Source organism: Phyllopteryx taeniolatus, chromosome 21 (genome assembly GCF_024500385.1).
Source record: "Phyllopteryx taeniolatus isolate TA_2022b chromosome 21, UOR_Ptae_1.2, whole genome shotgun sequence".
In the NCBI taxonomy this organism is placed as follows: Eukaryota; Metazoa; Chordata; class Actinopteri; order Syngnathiformes; family Syngnathidae; genus Phyllopteryx; species Phyllopteryx taeniolatus.
In genome coordinates, this window is record NC_084522.1 from 15,192,319 (window position 1) to 15,219,579 (window position 27,261).

The 27,261-nt window shown below is 42.5% G+C and overlaps 1 protein-coding gene across 1 annotated transcript in view; it reads right to left on the reverse strand.

Moving 5' to 3' along the window:
- gabbr1b (gamma-aminobutyric acid (GABA) B receptor, 1b) overlaps window positions 1-27,261 on the reverse strand; it is a 244,315-nt gene that overhangs the window by 172,865 nt on the left and 44,189 nt on the right. Inside the window, exon 3 of the mRNA XM_061760292.1 lies at window positions 14,887-14,970. Within this exon, the coding sequence (XP_061616276.1) occupies window positions 14,887-14,970 (84 nt within the window). The remainder of the gene's footprint in view (window positions 1-14,886; window positions 14,971-27,261) is intronic.

Below are 27,261 nucleotides of genomic sequence, written 5' to 3' on the forward strand. Positions count from 1 at the left end.
AACATCCATCCATCCCTCCATTTTCTGTACTGCTTATCCTCACTAGGGTCGCGGGTGTGCTGGAGCCTTCAGTGAAAAGAACTCTGCTTCAGCATACTAAGAGATTATGGACAGTCAAACAGTTTGGGGATTAACCCTTCCTGTTCCAACATGTCTATGCACCAGTGCACACAGCAAGGTCCATAAAGACATGGATGAGAAAATTTGGTATGGATTGATTCATTTGACTGGTCTGCACAGAGTCCTGCCCTCAACCTGATAGAACACATTTGGGCCGATTTCGAGTAGAGAGTGACCCAGACCTTCTCATCCAACATCAGTGTGTGACCTCACAAATATGCTCCTGGAAGAATGGGTCAAAATTCCCATTCTTTTGATGATATTCTGGACCGTAGATGATGAAATCCCTAAATTCCTTGCAATTGTACGTTGAGGAACATTGTCCTTAAACTGTTCGACTATTTTCTCACGCACTTGTTCACGAAGAAGTGAACCTCGCCCCATCTTTGCTTGTGAATGACTGAGCAATTCAGGAAAGCTCCTTTCATACCCAATCATGGCACCCACCTCTTCCCAATTAGCCGTTCACCTGTGGGATGTTTCTGTCTTTTTTGCCACCTGTCCCAGCTTTTTTGGAACGTGTTGCAGCCATAAAATTCTAAGTTAATGATTATTTGCTAAAAACAATCAAGTTGATCAGTTTGAACATTACATATCTTGTATTTGTAGTGTATTCAATTAAATATAGGTCGAACATGATTTGCAAATCATTGTATTCTGTTTTTATTTATGTTTAGCACAACGTCCCAACTTTAATCGGAATTGGGGTTGTAATTCTTGTTGAAAGCCTTCCCACAAGAGTTGAAGCTGTTACATCTGAAAAGGGTAGACCAACATCATACTAAACCATGTGGATTTAGAATGGGATACCACTTAAAATCAAATGTGAAATCAAGGCAGGTGAGTAAATACTTTTGGCAATATAGTTTAAATTTCGCTGATGTCGCGTATTCTTTATGAAGCTACCATTTTAAATACTCTCCCCTACCAATACCTTACAATCTGTAACCCCCTTCATATTACATCATCGACACAAGATTGAATCCACCTGCGTGCTTCTGCCTCCGCTCTTGTAGATCACCCTATATTCCTGCCTCTTCTGGAAGAAAGTGTTCACTACAGCCATTTCCATCCTTTCTTTTGACTTTCTGGAGAGGCCCTATGTCTCCGATGTCTGTCACAACTCATTTGAAATTGAATTTGTCAAACTGAATCTGAAATGATCAAACAATGTGAAAATATATCGATTTGAATTTTCTTTGCGGATAAAAAAAATAATCTTACATTCACTTTCAAGTTTATTGGACTTCAGTTCCAAACTAATACATTCGATTTCGAATTATACTACTCCGATTCGGTTTTCAATGCAATGTTTCAAATTCATCAATATAAATTCAAATTGTTTTTCAAATTGAGTTTTTAATACAATTATTAAAGTTTAGTAATTCAAATATAACTGTTTCCAATTCAGTTCCTGGTGGCACATATTGCAGCCCATATTACAATAGAATATATTGGGCTATACCCCCATAGTATAAGCACACCAAACATTGTCACCCTCACCCATTTTGAAATAGTGATTCCTCTCTTTCCCTTTACCTGCATGGCTAACTCAAAACTGATAAAGAATTCAGATTAAATCTTATGTTTGGTAAAGAATAGAACACTGCTGGAAAGTCTGGACTTGATTGGACTTCCAGGGACCATCCGATTTGATCAGGTCTTGTAGGATCAGAGTAATAGCCGTAGTTGGTCATCATGGGTAACTCAAATCTACCAGAGATCAGTTCAAACAACAGTTGAGAAGATGACAAACCACTATACTGTACTGTGTTTGTGGCTCTCATGTAATGTAATTAGCCTGACAGATTCACAGTCAATTACTTTGACTCAAACCTCAATGTTTACGACTACCATTCCAAGTTTGAAACGAGTTTAAAAAAAGGACACAAAGCAATGTCAAATGTTGAATTTGAAGTATTTAAACAACCTACAAAATGTAAAAGTTTCATTTAAAGGGGAACTAAAGCCTTTTTTTTTTGTTTGCAAGAATACATCTTATGTTCTACACGAGTCAAAACACAGTACTCCGATTAATATTGATAATAATAATATTATTGACACTCGCAGCTAACACCGGCGAGCGGGCGATGTATTATACAATTTTAATGAATACCAGTGTAATGGAATAGTGTTTGTTTTGGGTTTTTTTGCATATTAAATTAGCTATTGAACATGATTGCGAGGTGTTGCGTTGATATTAGCTAGCGGCTGTTGTGAGTCATTAGCTGGCTGGATAAGTGGCTCTGTCTGATGTGGAGCTTGTCCTTGCTGAGTATTTACTGACTCGTTTTTTAGTAAATAAAGTAGGTAGGAATGTCTGATACACGTCACATTCTCACAAATTTGCACGATGGTGAGAGTGAAAAGACCTCAGAGTAGATGAAAATGTTTTAAATGTATTTTTTTTAGAATATCTACTTCATAGATTTAAGTAAACAGCATCAGATAAAGAAGATATGCATATTTAAAATGCAACAGAAAGTGTAGACAGCTTGGGTTTAAAACCCCCGAATGGCTGGCGACCAGTTCAGGGTGTACCCCGCCTCGCGCCCAAAGTCAGCTGGGTCACCGTGACCCGAACGAGGATAAGTGGTATCGAAAATGGATAGATTGATGGTTTAGTTCCCCTTTAAGGGTAAGGCTCTGGTTATTCCAAGGTGATAAAAAAAACAATCTGATGGATGAATGGATGGATACAGTAGATTAATTTAGCCTCAACCATAAAGAGTTGATTGTGAGTGTTAGTCATGCACGGGATTAGATGTCATGCGTGTATCTCTCATTGTGGCCGCCTGTAATTTGGAGCTCGACACGCAAGCCGATGGATCGATCGATCAATCGTGGTATTTGTGCTTGCGTGGTATCTTTCATCATTTATTCATTTTTTAAAATGATATATTTTCCTTTTGTTTAGCCGAGATTCACGACACCACATTGCATTGTATATAATATGTTTTTGTCTTTGCATTACAACTCAAGTGAGCTATAGAAACACCAAAGCCATAGAGTTCGTATAAGGAAAACGCTGGGAATTTGCTTATCATCACAGTGCTGCACGCTGGTATTTTTTGCTTCAACAGTCTTCTTTGTTCAATCAACTTCCAAGTTGACATGTATTGGTACCTAATCATCATGCATAATGCATGGGAAGGGGAGAAGAAAATAAACACCGTAGTACGGACTTGACATTTGATGAAAACCTGCCAAATCTACAGATATTTGGAGAATAATATCAGAAACTGTAATACGAAGCCAACCTCGGAGGCACCTTCAGTGTGATAACCTGAGCAGCCTTTTAATGAAACAGATTACTGTGGGAGGCACAGGCTGAGATAAAGATGCCACCAGAGGGGGGAGAAATATGCCAGAAGAATGGGAACAGACTCTTTGATGAAAGAGGTCAGTCGAGCTTTGATGGAGATGGGGAGTGACCTTGATGCACACCCGTTGCCGCCCTATTTCGCACTATCGGCATCACTAATCCATTTAAGCACAGGGGGGGAAGAAGAAGAAAAAAAATCAATCAATCCAGAAGTATGCACCAACGAGCTATGCGCTGGCATTTCTTGTCAGAGACTGACTGCAAAGCACCGTTTCATTGAAACACTGTCACAACCATTTTCTGTCTGCCAATCCCCTGTTCTCCCTCTCACTGCAATGTCTTCTTCAGGGATAATCCATTTAGCGTCTGCAATTCCATACAGGTTCAAGCACAGTGTAACGCCCTAAATGCTAAACATCCACTTCATTACCCACCAGAGGCCAGGAAAGACCGCTGGACGTGACTCCATTGTAAATACCGCCACCCACCCACACGCTATCACCCCCGATGATCAGCACAAAGAGGAAATGACAGCCCTCTAATCTAACAGCAGGTTTATGTGTATATTACAGGGCTCGGACATCTGCCTCTGGGTATTAATGCGGCATCAGTGCCTTCACTGCGACTGAAAAACCTAATAATCATAAGCATGATGAGTTTACAGCTGATATTCATTAGCGTCTCATCTCCTGTTAGGTGCAGATTTGCTTCTTAATGCCAGGATTTCTATTTTCTACAGAGGTGGGAAATGGCGCTTGACCAACTATGAGTCTCAAGAGCAGCACGACGAGTTTCATGCTAAGAGGCTGACTGATGTAACGGACTGAAAGGTGCAGAGACCTGATCGTGGAATGCTAAACAGAAACTAAATCATGCATGTCAAGAGGATATGCAGAAACAACCACAGAATTGCTTTCGAATCAATCGGTATTAAGTGTCGAAAATCTGGAGCAGTTAAAAATAGTGTCCCGGTAACAAGTATCTTAGTAGGAGATAATAAGTAATGATAATAATAGTAATAAGTTCTCTATATGCTGTATATGCCATACACATTATAATAGGCCTCCCTTACAGTGGAGGTCAGAGGTTTGCATACACTCATCATGGGTATGAATCTAATGTTTGATTTATTTGAAACTTGTTTTTCCAGATTAAAATGATTACGTCTTCAGTGAGTTTAAAAACAAGAACTGAGCGCAGATTTTAATGCTGCATACAGGTTCAAACAAAGGGGTGAGAGAAAATGGATAATGTATCTGCCTTGCAGATCGAAATGATTCTTCGATGAACACATTTGAATCATCAAATCTTCAATACAATGCTGACAAGGGTGGGAAAAAATGAAATAAAATAATCGACAGTGCTGTCACAAAACAGTGCACTGTGTCAACATAAGCCATCTGACTGAATACCTCATTTTTTTGTGACTAATAACTCCAATATATTTTGAGTCAGCCGGCACTGTGGACGACTGGTTAGCACATCTGCCTCACAGTTCTGCGGACCGGGGTTCAAATCCCGGCCCCGCCTGTGCGGAGTTTGCATGTTCTCCCCGTGCCTGCGTGGGTTTTCTCCGGGCACGCCGGTTTCCTCCCACATTCCAAAAACATGCGTGGTAGGTTGATTGAGGACTCTAAATTGCCCGTAGGTGTGAATGTGAGTGCGTATGGTTGTTTGTTTCTATGTGCCCTGCGATTGGCTGGCGACCGGGTGTTCAGAGTGTACCCCACCTCCCGCCCAGAGATAGCTGGGATAGGCTCCAGGAATGGATGGATGGTTGATTGAGTCACATTATGTAAATCATCCGGGCACACGTGCGTATCACAATCAATATATATACAAATTTGTCAAATGCATCATATGATGGTAAACCCAAACAAACAAAATTATAATTTATTACATTTATATCAAGTTTGGTCCCTATGGATATGACTCCAAGAAAGGTGACCACCTCACACGTCAGTGATGTTACATCAAGGAGCAAGCGCCTCAACTTTCTGCAATATGAATAAAGAGGCACAATACTGAATTGCGTGATCCCTTTGGTATGTTTGTGATATGTGAGTTGATTTGTGTGTGAAAAGACTTTGATTGAGCCTGATATAAAGATTTGTCACAAATGTATAAGATTAATTAGACACTGGTATATATATTTTTTTCTGGCAATCATTTGAAAACATCATTGAAACGCCACTGTTGTCTCTGCAAAATATTGGGTCATATTTGTTGGCATATGTTCCATTCTAAGTTATGCATCTCTTTCATTTTGTCATTTTAGTTAATATAATAAAAAAATAATGGAAGTGAATATATCCATCCATTCATTTTCCGAGCCGCTCATCCTCACAAGGGTCGCGGGAGCGCTGGAGCCTATCCCAGCTATCTTCACACTTGTATTGGGTTAAAAATCTTCTTCTTCTTCTTTTCCTTTCGGCTTGTCCCGTTAGGGGTCGCCACAGCGCGTCATCCTTTTCCATGAGAGCCTATCTCCTGCATCCTCCTCTCGAACACCAACTGCCATCATGTCTTCCCTCACGACATCCATCAACCTTCTCTTTGGTCTTCCTCTAGCTCTCTTGCCTGACAGCTCCATCCTCATCATCCTTCTACCAATATACTCTGCTCTCTCTAACTTTGTCTCCAAAACATCGAACCTTGGCTGTCCCTCTGATGAGCTCATTTCTAATTTTATCCAACCTGGTCACTCCGAGAGCGAACCTCAACATCTTCATTTCCGCCACCTCCAGCTCTGCTTCCTGTTTTCTCTTCAGTGCCACTGTCTCTAATCCATACATCATGGCTGGCCTCACCACTGTCTTCTAAACGTTGCCCTTCATCCTAGCAGAGACTCTTCTGTCACATAACACACCTGACACCTTCCTCCACCCGTTCCAACCTGCTTGGACCCGTTTCTTCACTTCCTGACCACACTCACCATTGCTCTGGACGGTTGACCCCAAGTATTTAAAGTCCTCCACCCTTGCCATCTCTTCTCCCTGTAGCCTCATTCTTCCCCCACCACTCCTCTCATTCATGCACATATATTCTGTTTTACTTCGGCTAATCTTCATTCCTCTTCTTTCCAGTGCATGCCTCCATCTTTCTAACTGTTCCTCCAGCTGCTCCCTGCTTTCACTGCAGATCACAATGTCATCTGCAAACATCATGGTCCACGGGGATTCCAGTCTAACCTCATCTGTCAGCCTATCCATCACCACTGCAAAAAGGAAGGGGCTCAGGGCTGATCCCTGATGCAGTCCCACGTCCACCTTAAATTCTTCTGTCACACCGACAGCACACCTCACCGCTGTTCTGCTGCCCTCGTACATGTCCTGTATTATTCTAACATACTTCTCTGCCACTCCAGACTTCCGCATGCAGTACCACAGTTGCTCTCTGGGTACTCTGTCATAGGCTTTCTCTAGATCTACAAAGACACAATGTAGCTCCTTCTGACCTTCTCTGTACTTTTCCATCAACATCCTCAAGGCAAATAATGCATCTGTGGTACTCTTTCTAGGCATGAAACCATACTGTTGCTCGCAAATACTCACTTCTGTCCTGAGTCTAGCCTCCACTACTCTTTCCCATAACTTCATCGTGTGGCTCATCAACTTTATTCCTCTATAGTTGCCACAGCTCTGCACATCACCTTTGTTCTTAAAAATGGGCACCAGTACACTTTTCCTCCATTCCTCAGGCATCTTCTCACGCACTAGAATTCTATTGAACAAGCTGGTCAAAAACTCCACAGCCACCTCTCCTAGATGCTTCCATACCTCCACAGGAATGTCATCAGGACCAACTGCCTTTCCATTTTTCATCCTCTTTAATGCCTTTCTAACTTCCCCCTTACTAATCATTGCCACTTCCTGGTCCACCACACTTGCCTCTTCTACTGTCCCTTCTCTATCATTTTCCTCATTCATCAACTCCTCGAAGTATTCTTTCCATCTACCTAGCACACTGCTGGCACCAGTCAACATATTTCCATCTCTATCCTTAATCACCCTAACCTGCTGCACATCCTTCCCATCTCTATCCCTCTGTCTGGCCAGCCTGTATAGATCCTTTTCTCCTTCTTTAGTGTCCAACCTGCCATACATGTCATCATATGCCTCTTGTTTTGCCTTTGCCACCTCTACCTTTGCCCTGTGTCGCATCTCAATGTATTCCTTTTGCCTCTCCTCGGTCCTCTCAGTGTCCCACTTCTTCTTAGCTAACCGTTTTCCTTGTATGATTTCCTGTACTGTGAGGTTCCACCACCAAGTCTCCTTCTCTCCTTTCCTGCCAGAAGATACACCAAGTACTCTCCTGCCTGCTTCTCTGATCACCTTGGCTGCAGTGGTCCAGTCTTCTGGAAGCTCTTCCCGTCCACCGAGAGCCTGTATCACACTCGTCCTGTCTCAGCTTCCACCACATGGTTCTCTTCTCTGCCTTTGTCTTCCTAATTTTCCTCCCCACCACCAGAGTCATCTTACACACCACCATCCTATGCTGTCTAGCCACACTCTCCCCTACCACTACCTTACAGTTGGTAACCTCCTTCAGATTACATCGTCTGCACAAGATGTAATCCACCTGTGTGCTTCTACCTCCGCTCTTGTAGGTCACCCTATGTTCGTGCCTCTTCTGGAAAAAAGTGTTCACTACAGCCATTTGCATCCTTGTTGCAAAGTCTACCACCATCTGTCCCTCCAAGTTCCTTTCCTGGATACCGTACTTACCCATCACTTCTTCATCACCCTTATTACTACCTTCACCAACATGTCCATTACAATCTGCACCAATTACGACTCTCTCTCTGTCTGGGATGCTCAGAACTACTTCGTCTAGCTCCTTCCAGAATTTCTCTTTCACCTCTAGGTCACATCCTACCTGTGGGGCATAGCCACTAATCACATTACACATAACACCCTCAATTTCAAATTTCAGCCTCATCACTCGATCTGATACTCTTTTCACCTCCAAGACATTCTTAGCCAACTCTTCTTTTAAAATAACCCCGACACCATTTCTCTTCCCATCTACACCATGGTAAAATAATTTAAACCCTGCCCCTAAACTTCTAGCCTTACTGCCTTTCCACCTGGTCTCCTGGACACACAATATATCAACCTTTCTCCTAATCATCATGTCAACCAACTCCCGAGATTTTCCTGTCATAGTCCCAACATTCAAAGTCCCCACATTCAGTTCTAGGCTCTGTGTTTTCCTCTTCTCTTTCTGCCGAAGAACCCGCTTTCCACCTCTTCTTCTTCTTCTTCTTTGACTTCGACTTCGACCCACAGTAGCTGAATTTCCAACAGCGCCCTGCAGGTTGACGGCGCCGGTGGCGGACGTTGTTAACCCGGGCCACGACCGATCCGGTATGGAATTCTTTGGATGAACGCTCATATTTGTTTGGCAAGGTTTTAAGCCGGATGCCCTTCCTGACGCAACCCTCTGCATTTATCCGGGCTTGGGACCGGCCTACAGTTTGCACTGACTTGTGCCCCCTATAGGGCTGCATTTGTATTGGGTTAAAAATAATTAAATAAATTCAAACTTCAGACATCCAATTTTTTTATTTTTTTTTTTATTTTAAATCTCTGACAATATCTGTTGTGATTCCATCCTGGAGAAAAAAATTATTCATATAGATCAGGTCTTTCAAACTCACGGGCCGGGGACCAATTGAGGCCCGCGGGATGACATTTTGCAGCCCCTTACTAGACATCAAAGTTTAGTGTTAGTGCAGCCCGAGCGTTTGTTGCAGAGTTGTAGCCCTGGGCATTTCGTTCTTTTAATTAATTGGAATCAACCATAGCGCAGGCTTAGGTTTATAAATATATTAGCCAAAGTGAATTAGCAATGTTAGTCACTTGATTGAAACATAATTCCGAAGTGAGACCAAGTGGAAGGAAAATGCAGTACATCCTGACAGCCAGTCCCAGCCATGTCTTTCTCAAAACCTGCTGTGAAGAGAAAGGTTGGCGACGAGTACAGCCAATTTCAGGAAACGTGTCTTATATGCACAGAGAGAACGTTGCGGTGCTCAAGAAATATAGTATCAGATGTCATTATTCAGATAGACATGCTGAGGAGGATGCAAAATACCAGGGAGATGAGAGAGGTTCACCAATACAAGGAAAAAGGTTAGCTAAGAAGAAGCGAGACACTGAAAGGACCGAGGAGATGCGAAAGGAATACATTGAGATGCGACACAGGGCAAAGGTAGAGGTGGCAAAGGCCAAACAAGAGGCATATGATGACATGTATGGCAGGTTGGACACTAAAGAAGGAGAAAAGGATCTATAAAGGTTGGCCAGACAGAGGGATAGAGATGGGAAGGATGTGCAGCAAGTTAGGGTGATTAAGGATAGAGATGGAAATATGTTGACTGGTGCCAGCAGTGTGCTAGCTAGATGGAAAGAATACTTCGAGGAGTTGATGAATGAGGAAAATGAGAGAGAAGGGAGAGGAGAAGAGGCAAGTGTGGTGGACCAGGAAGTGGCAATGATTAGTAAGGGGGAAGTTAGAAAGGCATTAAAGAGAACGAAAAATGGAAAGGCAGTTGGTCCTGATGACATTCGTGTGGAGGTATGGAAGCATCTAGGAGAGGTGGCTGTGGAGTTTTTGACCAGCTTGTTCAATAGAATTCTAGAGCGTGAGAAGATGCCTGAGGAATGGAGGAAAAGTGTACTGGTGCCCATTTTTAAGAACAAGGGTGATGTGCAGAGCTGTGGGAACTACAGAGGAATAAAGTTGATGAGCCACACAATGAAGTTATGGGAAAGAGTAGTGGAGGCTAGACTCGGGACAGAAGTGAGTATTTGCGAGCAACCGTATGGTTTCATGCCTAGAAAGAGTACCACAGATTATTTTCCAAGAGGATTTTGCATGCTAGTTCTGGCAGCATGCCAAGGGTGGGTAGGGGGGTACCGACAATCTTTTAAGCAGTTTTGATTATCCGTTGGAGTCGGAGTTTTCCTTTTTTGTAGCAGCACCAAACCAGAATGTGATGGAAGACACAGTGACTGATTCGATGACCGCTGTGTAGAACTGCCTCAGCAGCTCCTGTGGCAGGCCGTGCTTTCTCAGAAGCCGCAGGAAGTACATCCTCTGCTGGGCCTTTTTGAGGATGGAGTTGATGTTGATCTCCCACTTCAGGTGCTGAGAGACTATAATTCCTAGACGTGCCCGGAACACCTCACCAGGGAGGTGTCCAGGAGGCATCCGAATCAGATGCCCCAGCCACCTCATCTGGCTCCTCTCGATGTGGAGGAGCAGCGGCTCTACTGTGCAAATAACCCTCTCTCGCTTATATCCCGATTTTGATGTGTGGGGTATTGTGTTAGCTCTGTTGCTAGACTGACTGAGTAACACAACAGTCGCTTTTCTATTATGTCATCCTTGTGCAATGTAACATTTGGATTGAGCATAAATCATGTGCAAATAATAAATCATGCATAAATCGTGCCTGGACAGTGAAGCGTGGGGATGATGTGTTAACGAGGCAACCGTTACTGTTATGCTGGTCACGTGTGAGCCGAGTTCAATAAACGGAATCTGTGCAGCGTGCATGTGTAACGGATGCCAGTGCAAAAGTGCAAAAGTACGTTAGACCAGTATTTCTCAACCAGGGGTCCGTGGACCCCTAGTGGTCCTTGATGTAATTGGAAGAGGTCCGTGAAAATATATATTTTTTAGAGATCTTATTACATTAACAGGAATAGGACTTTTTTACTCAAATGTGACTGAGACCTTTATCTACCTCAACAACAGAGTGGACTTGATATTTATTGAGATTTCATACTTGTTTGTTTTTGTTCTTTTGTTACACATGTCCAGAGGCTACTGTATAAACATTATGTTCTGTTCCATATTTCTGAAATCTACTGCATAAAAATTATCTTTTTGTTTCACATTTCTGAAAGCTACTGAACAAAAATGCTGTTTTGTTACTTTTCGGAAGATGCTAGATAACAATTCCGTTTTTTACATATTTCTGAAAGCTACTGCATAAAATGCTGTTTGTTTTAAAAGTTACAACTGAAAGCTCATATTTGCCTCAAAGAGTAATTATAGGCCATTTTTCAAATTGCTTCCCTGCCGGAAGGATGGGGGTGGGGGGTTCTTCACGGGCAATCCAAAATATGCAGGGGGTCCAAGACCCCAAAAAGATTGCAAACCACTACGTTTGACCACTGTTACACATGCGCTCCAAGACAGAGTACGTTTCTGAGTTTTTGTGTAACAGACGCCCTAAAAATAAATGAAAAGTAATCTAACTGCAGCAACACTACTACCTCAACCGAAAATACAGTGGAACCTCGATTTAACGGACCCAGAACCAACGGACTACGGATTTAACGGACAGAATGGTCGTGTCCGGTTGGAACTCAAAATGCCTCCTTGTAGCAGACAAAGGCTGTTAGTTCCAGAATCGGATGATGTTCTTTACTCATTGCAATCAACAAATACCCGTACTTCCAGGTTGTGCCATTGTTGTCACAGATATGAAGACTAGATAGATACACAGCCCTGTACTGATTTACGGCACTGAATGAGCAGCATGGAGGTAAACATCATTGTATGTTTCACTAGAATAGAATAGAACTTTATTGTCACCGCCATAGGATCAATGAAAATCCGTTAGGCATCTTCCCATTTGCAGCATGGCGGTAAACAAAGAAGTAGACACACAAACACACACTTATCAAAAGACATTCATACGTAGAATATACAATTGTTCACATTTGGGAGAATGGATATGCTATTCGGTGATTGCACAGATTATGATCAGACAATATTGCACAGTATTTCATTAGATGACAATACGTGTGAAGAGGGTGCGGGGGAGGGGTAGTCAATAGTTCCTCAGATGCATTTCACAGCTTTGTGATAGAAGTTGTTTTTAAGCCTCGTGGTACTAGACGTTAATGTCCTGGAACGTTTTTCAAAGGAAAGGGGGGAGAAAAGTGAGCGTCCGATGTGCGAGGGATCCTTTATGATTCCACTTTCTTTTCACATTCATGAAAATGCCAGTGTAGGCATCCTTGAGGGTGGGTAATATACATCCAATCACCCGCTACACTGCTTTCACCACCCGCTGCAGGTTCTTCCTGTCCTTCGCAGTATAGTTGCTTGAATCAACTTGTGCAGCAGTAGGTTAGGAGGCTCTCCATGCTGGATTTATAAAAGTTAATCAGCAGGTGTTAAGGGAGCTGGGCTTGGCGTAGTTTCCTGAGGAAAAAGTCTTTGCCATGCTTTCCTCACCTGATGGGAGATGTTGGTCAACCAGGTGAGGTCTACCGAGATGATCATCTCCTTCATCTTGGATGTATTCAGGTCCAGGTTGGTGATTTCACACTCTGACCTGAGATGACCTCCTCCCTGTTGTCTGACTCCTCATTGTTCTTCATCCTTGGTGTTGTTGGGGTGAATGGGAGAGCAGTCATATGTAAATAGGGAGTAGAGGCGGGGGCTGAGGACACACCCCTGTGGTGTCCCAGTGTTCAAGATGAGAGTACAGGAGGTGTCGTTTCTATTCCTTACATTCTGGGGTCTGTTCCTGAGGAAGTCCAGTATTCAGGTGCACAGTCAGCTGCCGATGTCAAGGTTGCTCAGCTTTGTAACCAGTTTGTGGGGTAAAACTGTGTTAAATGCAGAGCTGAAATCCACAAACTGCATCCTCACGTAGGTGTTATTTGTTGCCCTCTTTGCCCTGTATGCAAACTGGTGGAGATGAAGGTCATCAGGAAGAGCGTCCTTGATGTGCGACAGGGTGAGTCTCTCCAGGCATTTAATGATTATGGGTCTTAGAGTGACTGGGTGATAGTCGTTCAGACAACGCACTGTTTTCTTCTTGGGTACCGGGACAATGGTTGTTGATTTAAGGCAGGTGGGGACTACAGACTGAAGTAGCGAGAGGTTGAAGATGGTTGTTAAAACCTCTGCTAGCTGGTCTGCCCATGCTTAAGAACTCGTCCTGTCACCCTGCCTGGACCTGGTGCTTTCCTTGCATTGACTCTACGCATTGTAACTCGTACCTGGTGCTGCTGCAGCTGGATGGGGCGTCGTCCCACGCCGTTCTATTTAAGTGTTTGTCCATCTAAAATATTTCTTTTATAAATAAATAGAGAAAAAGAGCTGCATTGTCTTTGGGGATTTAGAAAAAGCAGACAAGTATGTTAGACTATTCCAGTATATGTATAAGAACTGTAAAAGTGGTGAGGTGCGCCGCAGGATTGACATGAGACTTCAAGGTGGAGGAAAGATGAGTTGAGACAAGAGTTTCTGCAGACTATGATGTTCGCAGATAACATTGTGATCTGCAGTGAGAGTCGAGAGACGATGGAAGACAACCTAGAGAGGAGGAGGTATGCACTGCAGAGATGAGGAATGAAGGTCAGTCGCAGCAAGACAGAACATACAGTAAATGAATGAAGCAGAGGATGGTGGAATGGTGAGATTACAAAGAGTAGAAGTGAAAAGGGTGGAGGAGGTCAAGGATTTGGGATTAACTGTTCAGCGCAAGGAGTGTGGAAGAGTGGTGAAGAAGAGAGTCCAAGGCACAGAGTTGGAGGTGGCAGGGTTGAAAAACATTTAAATGTGATAAATATGTAAAAAATGACAGATCTGTATTGGGTGGAATAAAACAGGGACTGTACATACAATACATTTAGTTGAATCAGTACTGTAGGTATCTGAGTACTATTGCCACCTCTCCTACCATCGTGCGTTGTATCACGCAAGAAGTCAGGATGTCACACAAGAAGTCAGCATAGTTCACAAAAGCTCAATTCAGAAAACATGAATGAATAGAATGTTTGCTTTTTCTTTGGCTTTTTGATGACCAGACTCAACAATGGGTGCTATGGCAAGAAGAATGATGAATATACACTAGGTATGGAATGCATTGTGTTTGACTTGTGCAATGTGGTACTACGGTAGCTATTTCTTCCGGACTTGGTTTGAACATTGAGCTGGAATCAAATTCCACATGATACAAATTGGCACTAGTTACTGTCGAGGTAATGTGCCTTTGATCAAATAACCAAAACAAGGTTTCATTGTTGATTAATGTCACCTTGAAGCAATTGAGGCAAAATAGAGTGCAGTGTTTGGCTACAAAAGCCAAGACAGCAGAGGTGCTGTTGATTCAGTCGAGTAAAACAAAAAACTAATATGGGCTGTTGGTACGAATTCAGGATATTAGTATGTATTCGATCAACACTCTATTCGAAGATTAAGACTGGTATGTTATGAAATGTATATTCTATTGTCTTTATACTGTCCACATGTGCAAATAAGCATTGCCCAACCTTTAGCAACAGAAAAAAACCTTCAGCAAACTCAGCGACAACTGTAACTGCTGCAGCGACAACTGCTTTCTCCTGACAGCCAGCGACATTGTTTCAAATAAACACGGGAGTGTGAGGCAGCATAGTCATTACCAGCAGATGTATTGTGCGCAGATGCAGCGAGCAAGGCTGACGCAGCAAAGAAGAAAAGCAGAAAGAATGGCACCATCTTTCCACCTAAAAAAAAAAAAAGAGAATACAATTATTATAAAGAAGAAGAAATCTGACAAGTTAAAGTGCTTCTGACATGGACATGGCAAATGGGGTAGAGAAGCTTGGGCACGTTAAGGATTTTCAAGATGTATTTACACTCCAAAACAATTGTTTAATCTTTCACTTCTTTTCCACTTAAACTCAACTGCAACTGCAGGGGTTTACAGCTACAAATCCTGGATTTTCTATAAATCACAGTATGTATAGTATTTAACCATTCATCTCCATCTCTATGAGGGCTCGTCAGGGACATAAGACTCTTCTGAAATGCTCTTATAGACACTAGTAAATACTCTTGACATTCACTACTCAAATGCTGTCATACACACTACTGAACACATACTGTATTTTAGTATATTACATGAGACTCCTTTGAGCATGATATGTGAAAGGATTTCAATGGTGTGTGAGAGAGCTTTTCAGGAGTGAACACACATTCACACCTACAGGCAATTTAGAGTCTTCAATTAACCTACCACGCATGTTTTTGGGATGTGCGATAGAAACCGGAGTACCCAGAGAAACGCCACGCAGGCACGGGGAGAACATGCAAACTCCAGACAGGCGAGGCCGGATTTGAACCCGGGTCTTCAGAACTGTGAGGCAGATGTGCTAACCAGTTGTACACCGTGCCACCATCACATGGCCACTTTGGCAAAAGTAATTGCGCTCACCTGGCCTATCAAAAATGTTCTGCTCTGTTGAAGCTAACATCCTTAGTCCCCCCACCCCCTCCTTTTTTTTTTTTCTTTTTTTTTTTTTAATGTCATCATCTGTAGCTTGGGCTGGGTGATCTGACCTTCACAAAAATCAGATTTCAGATTTCAATTTTTTGTTTTTTTTTACTTTCACGAAAAAAACCAAAAAACTTCTGCAGCTTACTGTATATATGGAACCTATTTCTGGCAATCTTCAGTGGGATTTCCTCCATGATCACCTTCATTGGGCTCCTTTCTTTTCATTCACAAAACAAAGAAAATGATTCCACTTGTCTGGGAACATTTAAAAATAAAAAAATAAAAAAAAAAAGCCTTTTTTTTTTTTTTTTTTTAATAAACAAAACAATCCAGACAAACTCCAAATAACCTAGAAAAAGATTTATCTTCCAGCCCAGACTGTAGCTATAATCAAGAAATGCCGAAAGGAGGAGGTTGACAGATTAGAAAAAACAATGGATGAACAGTGTTGATTAGTGTGCCGTTATTGTTGTAAATTTAGCAGAGGCAAAGACAACACTGTCAGTATTTTCTATATATATGCGATTGGCTGGCGACCAGTTCAGGGTGTACCCCACCTCTCGCCCCGAAGATAGCTGGGATAGGCTCCAGCACGCCCGCGACCCTAGTGAGGAGAAGCGGCTCAGAAAATGGATGGATGGATGGGTGTTTTATTAGTTTCTTTTTCTGTTTCTTTTATTTGTAGTTTAATAAACACTATTTTATGGTTGTATAAAACATTCTAGAGTTTTGGAGAAAGGTTTGCAGAAGGAGGTGGTTGTTATTTGTAGTTGTAGTGAGTGTGACAGTGGGAGAGGTTTCTGGCACCAGAGCGAGACAATATATGTTGAAAATGACTGAGACAAGTCCATGTAAAGTGATCCATTATTAGCTATAAAGGTGTTAGAAATACGAACATGCACGTAGAATTAAGAAGCTTGGGTCTGGCAGAGTGCTGGCACTATAGCTCTCCCTGTCTGCCGGTCTTCTCAGCTCCTTTAGAAATTTAGTTTCAGATATTTAAAATCATTTCCTTATGAGGAATTGACAATAAGTCCTGATCGTTCGACTCTTGGTTGAAGCACTGAAGGGAACATGAGCACATTTCAGGGCTTGTGGAAGTTTGCAGAAATACCTTTTGTTCCAAGAGTAGCCTCAATGAATTTCAGATAAGCAAACATTGGTTTGGATTGGATTGGTTAAAAAAAAACAACAACAGCTCAGCCAGCTTTCCGGACTTTAATAAAGAACATCATAAGTGTCTTACGCCATATCTCTAAATCACAAGTAGCCTTACTCTATTTTCTGTGGCGATCGTATTTTCCTTTGTAGAAAATGTACAACCCCAATTCCAATGAAGTTGGGATGTTGTGTTAAACATAAAGAAAAAAACAGAATACAATGATTTGCAAATCATGTTCAACCTATGTTTAATTCAATATACTACAAAGACAAGATATTTAATGTTCAAACTGATAAACTTGATTGTTTTTAGCAAATAATCATTAACTTAGAATTTGATGGCTGCAACACCTTCCAAAAAAGCTGCGACAAGGTCATGTTTACCACTGTGTTACGTCACCTTTTCTTTTAACAATATTCAATAAACGTTTGGACACTAATTGATGAAGCTTTGTAGGTGATGAAGCTTCGTAGGTGGAATTCTTTCCCATTCTTGCTTGATGTACAGCTTCAGCTGTTCAACAGTCCGGGGTCTCTGATGTCGTATTTTACGCTTCATAATGCGCCACACATTTTCAATGGGAGACAGGTCTAGACTGCAGGTAGGCCAGACTAGTACCCGTAGTAGTATCTTTTACTACGACGCCATGCTATTGTAACACATGCAGAATGTGGTTTGGCATTGTCTTGCTGAAATAAGCAGGGGCGTCCATGAAAAAGACATTGCTTGGATGGCAGCATATATTTCTCCAAAACCTGTATGTACCTTTCAGCATTAATGGTCCCTTCACAGATGTGTAAGTTACCCATGCCATTGGCACGAACACAGCCCCATAGCATCACAGATGCAGGCTTTTGAACTTTGCGTCCATAACTGTCCAGGGGCCTCATGTACAAAAGGTGCTTACGCACAAAAACGTGGCGTCCGTTCTTTTTCACGGCAAAGGTCAGCTGTATCAAGAGTGACATGACTGTGGAAATGTGCGGTGCCTCACGCCAACTGCATGGCTGGCGTACGCTTTTGGTGCTTTGGCGACACTTAGAGGTGATGCTGGGAATAATTAGCACTGATGAACAATTCATGCCCGGCAACATTTGATTTCAACAATGCAATTGAGGCAAGGACTGAAAATTAATTTCTTAAACAGTGTATTTAATGAACCACTGATATTTGTGAGGACACCTATTAATTGATCAAGGCGCCTATTGCCCTCACAATCGCTTCGTGACTCCAGCACATGCACTGAAAAAAAGAGTCCTTTGAATTTACTTCATTTGAACATGTACATCGGTTGCACATGATTAAAATGTTTAAATTGACCGAATTTACCCTTCTCCTAAAAAAAAAAAAAACATGATTTTTTTTAAACATAATTTAAAAAAATATATATTTTGTCAGTGTGTGTGTCCTCTCCTGTGTATTAAAATAATAAATTGAGTAATCAAAAAGGAGTCAAAGTTTTTGATATCCTCTTTGCTATGCTGATGTGCTTCTATTAAGAATTCAAAAGATTTATTACAAATACCACACATACAACATCTACGCATGAACCTTTATCTCACAGGGCTGAGTGTAGGTTACTGTATGAACACATTTGTTATGAGTTCTAAAAATACATGGTATTAACCTTGTGGGGTGATCATAGTCAGCCCATCACCAATGAGAGAACAGCGTCACGCACGATCGCAGCGATTCTCTCATCGAACGGGGTGAGGCCCTGCGCGCCGGTTCTTCCGCCTTTGGCCACACTTTGGCGGTGGGCAGCTGTCCACTTGTCTGTCCACTTCTTTTTTACTTCAGCATGTGCGCGCTATTCTGTCTCCACAGCATTGACAGCCGCACACGCACTGTCCCATTCGCTCCTCTTTTCGCGTGGTGTTAATGCTGTAGGACAGCATGCCAAAGAGGATTTTCTTGCGTGCCTCCACTTCATTGAGCAACTTGAGTCGGCTACTCCAACATGTGCGCTCATTTCCACGTTGATTGGAATGTACGAAGGAAATGTGCTTGGATTCATGAGTACGCAGAGTTTCATACATCTGGATATATCTGTGCGCACGATGTTTTCTGGATTTGAGCGTACGCCATGTTTTAGGAGGAAATCCACGCAAGTCTTTGTATATGAGGCCCCAGGTTCTTTTCCTCTTTGGCCCGGTGGACACGACGTCCACAATTTCCCAAAACAATTTGAAATGTGGACTCGTCGAACCACAGAACACTTTTCCACTTTGCATCAGTCCATCTCAGATGAGCTCGGGCCCAGAGAAGCTGGCGACGTTTCTGGGTGTTGTTGATAAATGGCTTTTGCTTTGCACAATAGAGTTTCAAGTTGCACTTACGGATGTAGCGCCGAACTGTATTTACTGACATTGGTTTTCTGAAGTGTTACTGAGCCCATGTGGTGATATCCTTTACACATTGGTGTCGGTTTTTAATGCAGTGCCGCCTGAGGGATCGAAGGTCACGGGCTTTCAATGTTGGTTTTGGCCTGCATTGATTTCTCCATATTCTCTGAATCTTTTGATGATATTATGGACCGTAGATGAAATCGCTAAATTCCTTGCAATTGTACGTTGAGGAACATTGTCCTTAAACTGTTCGACTATTTTCTCATGCACTTGTTCACAAAGAGGTGAACCTCGCCCCATCTTTGCTTGTGAATGACTGAGCAATTCAGGGAAGCTCCTTTTCCACCCAATCATGGCCCCCACCTGTTCCCAATGACCCTGTTCACCTGTGGGATGTTCCAAACAGGTGTTTGATGAGCATTCCTCAACTTTCTCAGTCTTTTTTGCCACCTGTCCCAACTTTTTTGGAACGTGTTGCAGCCATAAAATTCCAAGTTAATGATTATTTGCTAAAACAATCAATTTTATCAATTTGAACATTAAATAGCTTGTCTTTGTAGTGTATTCAATTAAATATAGGTTGAACATGATTTGCAAATCATTGTATTCTGTTTTTATTTATGTTTCACACAACATCCCAACATTGGAATTGGGGTTGTAATAGAGGGTGTTAAACAGTTAATGTTAATGTGTATATATATAATTTGGTAATGTATCAGTTTTTCATCATTTGTGGTATGTACCGTGACTGTATGTAATGTGTATAGAGTCCTAACTATGGTGACTGACCCTTTTTTTTCTTCTTTTTTTTCTTTCAGCCACAAATTCCAAAGTATCTCGTAGTAGATACCAAGAAGAAGGTATCCTCAAGGAAAGGAAATTAGATAACACCGCAGATGAAAGGAAATGCAGCTTGAGCACAGGTGCAATTGTGCTGGCACTACAAAGTCTGTTTCATGCTCAATAACAACTTGGGGTGGTGACTTTTCTGTATGTCAGCCTAGTGGTGGAATTTTCCACATTCCCCATGCGCTGAAGTACAAATGACCGTACTTAAACTGGAATAGCAAAAATAATATGCAATAACTTACGACGGTTCATTATTATAAACTAACTAAATCTCACTAACTGATCATCATCACCACAATTCCTTTATTGGTCTAAAGCAGTGGCTGGAAATAAACTATTGTACTACTGAAAGTAATGGAACGGTAAGGGCAGTTCCTTTAATTAATTAATTCCTTGCTGTAGACCACCAATTCAGCCTTTTTCCAGGTATTTACATCTGCATCCGAATGCACAACTTAAATATTACCTTTTGTGCTGTTGTAAGCAACAGTATTGGAAAATGGGACTGGCATGTGTGTGTTTTTTGGAGATGTATCATATTGGTTAGTCTAACAATAAATGAGGCTGAGTGTCTATGCTCAGTTTCAGATTTGCTTGTTTTTTCTGTGAAGACAACATTTACATTATTTTGTTAGCGGGTACCTGCTGAAGAGGAGACTGAGGGCTGAACCCTAAAACTCACAAACAATTGAAAGAGGCTGCTGTGAAAGCCAGCAAAAGCATCACAACAGAAGAAAGAAAAAGCTGGTCCATGGGTCACAGACTTGGTGTTGTGAAGCTAATAAGGCTATCTTCTAATGCCTGCATCAGACTACAAGACAAATTTGGTCTTTCACGATGGGACTATGTCAGACAACTGCCACAAAATCTTTGCGAATCTTGGTCAGCCACTGGCAACACTCCACGATATTTCTTACAACACCACTCTATCCCGTCTTTTACGATTACTGGATTTTATCTTGTCAATCAAACACTGTCGTGGCGGCGGGACCAGCAAACATGTCACCGGTCAATGCGACCAGATACACCTGTTATTGGGATGATAAGAACAATGGATCATGCTAATGTATTGTGTTGTGAAAGAAAGAACAAAAAGAGGAAAAACGTGTGGTGTCGTCACCGATGCTCAGGAGTGGGCTGTCCATTCAAGAAGAGCTTGAGGTGTGTTCACGTACTTTCAATACGGCTCGCAAGCAGGCAACATAATATGTAGCCTTGCTAGCTAGTGCTAGCACTAACATTTGTATGGAAACCTGCCGGTGTTCTGTAAAATCATGCTCTAAAGCTATGGTAAGCATTGGTTCGTGCGTGTGAATAAATGTTGACAACGGCGCCCAAGTTTGTTGACAACGGGGAGCAAGGGAGGCTCAGCGACGGTCGCAATTACGCAATTCTATTGGTCGACGTCAAGGTGTGCTGTCGGAGAGTAGTCATTGACATGTCACACTACATGGAAGAAATCCAAAACATTTCAACACGCTCGACTTTTCATTTTGGCGTCGTAGGGCTATCGTCCGACCAAATCATAGGTCGTGGATTATGTCACACAGCAAGAAGTTTTGTTTTTCCCGGCAAAATGTGTCGGGCCCGATCTGGGAAATCATTACAATGTCACCTCATTCACAAACTTACAGCACCGGGTGTACTAATCACCTAGGTACTAACGAGGCCATCAGATGGGTGACACCAGGGGTGTCAAACTCATTTTAGTTCGCGGGCCACATTTACCCCAATTAGATCTCAAGCGGGCCGGACCACAATAAACTGGCTTAAACATCCATAAATAACAGCTATTTAAATTTTTACCCATTGTTTTGGTGTAAATAATTACAAGCAGTTTCGGAAAATATATATTGTCGTGTTGCTAATTTTGTTGCAAATCATACGAGCAGTTTGAAATTTTTCACTAAAAATTGTTTCAACAGTATTATGAATCAGTGCACGTGCACCATTCAGTTATGCATCCTTTGTAAATGTTTACATAAAAATTTTAGTTGGCATGGAAAAAACAACAAAGTTCCAACAAACCAACCTCTTTTGAAGTGGAGCTTTTTTAATATTCAATGTCCTAAAACATTTTTACCGAAGAAATTTATTTTCACAGTGTGAACATGGCACACCATTTTATATTAATGTGCTCCTGAAACTTGGCAATGGTTGGCCCTCACAAGTGCATCAATGTCATTTAAGTGTTGTCAGTGCACCCTCCAGTGGACAAAATTAGCAACAAAAGTTACTTTTATTGAAAAATAGCAGTGAATGTGCGCTGTATCCCCACGGGCCAGATTGGACCCCCTGATGGGCCGGTTCTGGCCCACGGGCCTTACGTTTGACACCCCCTGGGTGACAGTATGTCGGGGTGCTCATTGCAATGACGTGCCAGATGATTTCCACTCCAGTCCTGCAGCTTGCATTAATGCCATTACAAAGATATCTGCCTACAGCCACACATACAGTATTCATCCACCCATCTAGTTTGTAGACTGCTCGAACATTTAACAACCACATATAAAAGGCGAGGTCAACACATATTCAAACCCATAATATTCTTGCTTCAGGGCAGCAGTGCTAACCACTTTTCCATAAGTCAAATAATGTACAAAATCTCTAAACGTGTTCACAGCGTGCTGGTGACGAAATTGCAAAGGAAGGAAGTTTGCTAGAAGAGTAGTATTCCTTGTCAGTGCAAACAGTCCTTGTCGACTTACCTAACATCACAGCTGGCTGCACAGACACAAATGTTATCTATTTGCCTGAGAGGACATCTCATTTTGATGCAAATGAGGCTTTGACTCAATGTCATTGTGGTTGGAAAGAGGAGTTATTCAAACAATGTTTCACTTCTGAGTTATTGAGTCTAGAAGTCAGAATCAGCAAAATATTGTGACAATGGAGTGCAAAGGAACCGACCGAGCTTCTCCCTTTCCAAACAAGAACAAGGCAATGCAGTGGAGGAAAGATGCAGTTGGCACTCTTTATTCTATGTACATTATATCTTTAAATGATAAGTATACATATAGAACCCCAGTGAGGCAAATGGATGGATATTAAAAGTTAAAAAAAAAAAAGTCGATATAGTGCCTACAACAGTGTATGAGCATACCTGTACACTGTGTGCCAAATTATTTGGCAAATGCTGTTTTCCGAAATAGTCAGTGCCATTTACAATGATTTGAATGATTGATTTTTCATTACTAATCATATAAATTCTAACATTATATACAGTGGGTACGGAAAGTATTCAGACCTTAGATTTTTCACTCTGTTATATTGCAGCCATTTGCTAAAATCATTTAAGTTCATTTTTTTTCCCTCATTAATGTACAACCCCAATTCCAAGGAACTTGGGACGTTGTGTTAAAACATAAATTAAAAAAAGACTAAAATGATTTGCAAATCATGTTAAACCTATATTTAATTGAATACGTGACAAAGCCACACTGATAAACTCGATTGTTTTTAGCAAATAATCATAAACGTAGAATTTTATGGCTGCAACACGTTCCAAACAAGCTGGGACAGGTGGCAAAAAAGACTGAGAAAGTTGAGGAATGCTCATCAAACACCTGTTTGGAACATCCCACAGGTGAACAGGCTCATTGGGAACAGGTGGGGGCCATGATTGGGTGGAAAAGGAGCTTCCCTGAATTGCTCAGTCATTCACAAGCAACGATGGGGCGAGGTTCACCTCTTTGTGAACAAATGCGTAAAATAATAGTCGAACAGTTTAAGGACAATGTTCCTCAATGTACAATTGCAAGGAATTTAGGGATTTCATCATCTACGGTCCATAATATCATCAAAAGGTTCAGAGAATCTGGAGAAATCACTGCATGTGAGCGGCAAGGCCGAAAACCGACATTGAATGCCCGTGACCTTCGATCCCTCAGGCGGCACTGCATCAAAATCCGACATCAACGTGTAAAAGATATCACCACATGGGCTCAGGAACACTTCAGAAAACCAATTTCAGTAAATACAGTTCGGCGCGACAGCCTTCCCTTCCCATGCATTATGCATGATGATTAGGTACCAATACATGTCAACTTGGAGGTTGATTGAACAAAGAAGACTGTTGAAGCAAAAAATACCAGCGTGCAGCACTGTGATGATAACCAAATTCCCAGTGTTTTCCTTATACGAACTCTATGGCTTTGGTGTTTCTATAGCTCACTTGAGTTGTAATGCAAAGACAAAAACATATTACATACAATGCAATTTCAGGCAATGTGGTGTCGTTAATCTCAGCTAAACAAAAGGAAAATATTCAACAATATATCATTTTGCATGACTAACACTCACAATCAACTCTTTATGGTTGAGGCTAAATTAATCAACTGTATCCATCAGATTGTTTTTGTTATCACATTGGCATAACCAGAACCTTAACCTTAAAAGGGGAACTAAACCATCAATCTATCCATTTTCTATACCACTTATCCTCGTTGGGGTCACGGGTATGCTAGAGCCTGACCCAGCTGATTTTGGGCGCGAGGCGGGGTACACCCTGAACTGGTCGCCAGCCATTCGGGGGTTTTAAACCCAAGATGTCAACACTTTGTTGCATTTTAAATATACATATCTTCTTTATCTGATGCTGTTTACTTAAATCTATGAAGTAGATATTCTAAAAAAATACATTTAAAACATTTTTATCTACTCTGAGGTCTTTTCACTCTCACCATCGTGCAAATTTGTGAGAATGTGACGTGTATCAGACATTCCTACCTACTTTATTTACTAAAAAACGAGTCAGTAAATACTCAGCAAGGACAAGCTCCACATCAGACAGAGCCACTTATCCAGCCAGCTAATGACTCACAACAGCCGCTAGCTAATATCAACGCAACACCTCGCAATCATGTTCAATAGCTAATTTAATATGCAAAAAAACCCAAAACAAACACTATTCAATTACACTGGTATTCATTAAAATTGTATAATACATCGCCCGCTCGCCGGTGTTAGCTGCGAGTGTCAATAATATTATTATTATCAATATTAATCGGAGTACTGTGTTTTGACTCGTGTAGAACATAAGATGTATTCTTGCAAACAAAAAAAAAAGGCTTTAGTTCCCCTTTAAATGAAACTTTTACATTTTGTAGGTTGTTTAAATACTTCAAATTCAACATTTGACATTGCTTTGTGTCCTTTTTTTAAACTCGTTTCAAACTTGGAATGGTAGTCGTAAACATTGAGGTTTGAGTCAAAGTAATTGACCGTGAATCTGTCAGGCTAATTACATTACATGAGAGCCACAAACACAGTACAGTATAGTGGTTTGTCATCTTCTCAACTGTTGTTTGAACTGATCTCTGGTAGATTTGAGTTACCCATGATGACCAACTACGGCTATTACTCTGATCCTACAAGACCTGATCAAATCGGATGGTCCCTGGAAGTCCAATCAAGTCCAGACTTTCCAGTGTTCTATTCTTTATAAAGATAAGATCCATCCATCCATCCATCCATTTTCTACCGCGTATCCAAGGTCGGGTCGCGGGGGCAGTAGCTCCAGCAGGGACACCCAGACTTCCCTCTCACCTCCCACTTCATCCAGCTCTTCCGGGGAGATCCCGAGGCGTTCCCAGGCCATCCGAAGGACGTAGTCTCTCCAGCGTGTCCTGGGTCGTCCCCGGGGTCTCCTCCCGGTGGGACGTGCCCGGAACACCTCACCAGGGAGGCGTCCGGGAGGCATCCGAATCAGATGCCCCAGCCACCTCATCTGGCTGTTCTCAATGTGGAGGAGCAGCGGCTGTACTCTGAGATCCTCCCGGATGACCGAGCTTCTCACCCTATCTCTAAGGGAAAGCCCGGACACCCTGCGGAGGAAACTCATTTCAGTCACTTGTATACGGGATCTTGTTCTTTCGGTCACGACCCACAGCTCGTGACCATAGGTGAGGGTAGGAACGGAGATCGACCAGTAAATTGAGAGCTTAGCCTTTCGGCTTAGCTCCTTCTTTACCACAACGGACAGATACAAATTCCGCATCACTGCACCGAGCCGCCTGTCGATCTCCTGTTCCATTCTTCCCTCACTCGTGAACAAGACCCCAAGATACTTGAACTCCTCCACTTGGGGCAGGATCTCATCCCCGACCTGGAGAGGGCACGCCACCCTTTTCCGACTGAGGACCATGGTCTCAGATTTGGAGGTGCTGATTCTCATCCCAGCCGCTTCACACTCAGCTGCGAACTGCTCCAGTGAGAGTTGGAGGTCACGTTTTGATGAAGCCAACACAACCACATCATCTGCAAAAAGCAGAGATGCTATACTGAGGCCACCAAACCAGACCCCCTCTGCGCCTCAGCTGTGTCTTGAAATTCTGTCCATAAAAGTTATGAACAGAATCAGTGACAAAGGGCAGCCTTGGCGGAGTCCAACCCTCACCGGGAACGAGTCCGACTTACTGCCGGATATGCGGACCAAACACTGACTCCGGTCGTACAGGGACCGAACAGCCCGTATCAGGGGGTTCGGTACCCCATACTCCCGAAGCACCCCCCCACAGGACTCCCCGAGGGACATGGTTGAACGCCTTCTCCAAGTCCACAAAACACATGTAGACTGGTTAGGCGAACTCCCATGCACCCTCGAGGACCCTGCCAAGGGTGTAGAGCTGGTCCACTGTTCCACGGCCAGGACAAAAACCACACTGCTCCTCCTAAATCTGAGATTCAACTTCCCGACGGACCCTCCTCTTCAGCACCCCTAAATAGACCTTACCAGGGAGGCTGAGGTGTGTGATTCCCCCTGTAGATGGCACACACCCTCCGGTACCCCTTCTTAAAAAGGGGGACCACCACCCCAATCTGCCAATCCAGAGGGACTGTCCCCGATGTCCATGCGATGTTGCAGAGGTGTGTTAACCAGGACAGCTGTACAACATCCAGAGCCTTTGGGCAGCCGTGGCCCAATGGTTAAGATCATCGCCTGCCACCGTGGGGGACCTAGGTTCAAAACCCCGACTGAACCATCCGCCAAAATCCTCCGGACTCACGGCTGTGGTGTCCTTGAGCAAGACACCGATACCCCGAAATGCTCCCCGGGCGCTTCAGCTGCCCCCTGCTCCAGTGTGTTCCACTAACATGTGTATGTGTTCACTGTGATGGGTTAAATGCAGAGAACAAATTTCGTGTGCGTGCATGCATG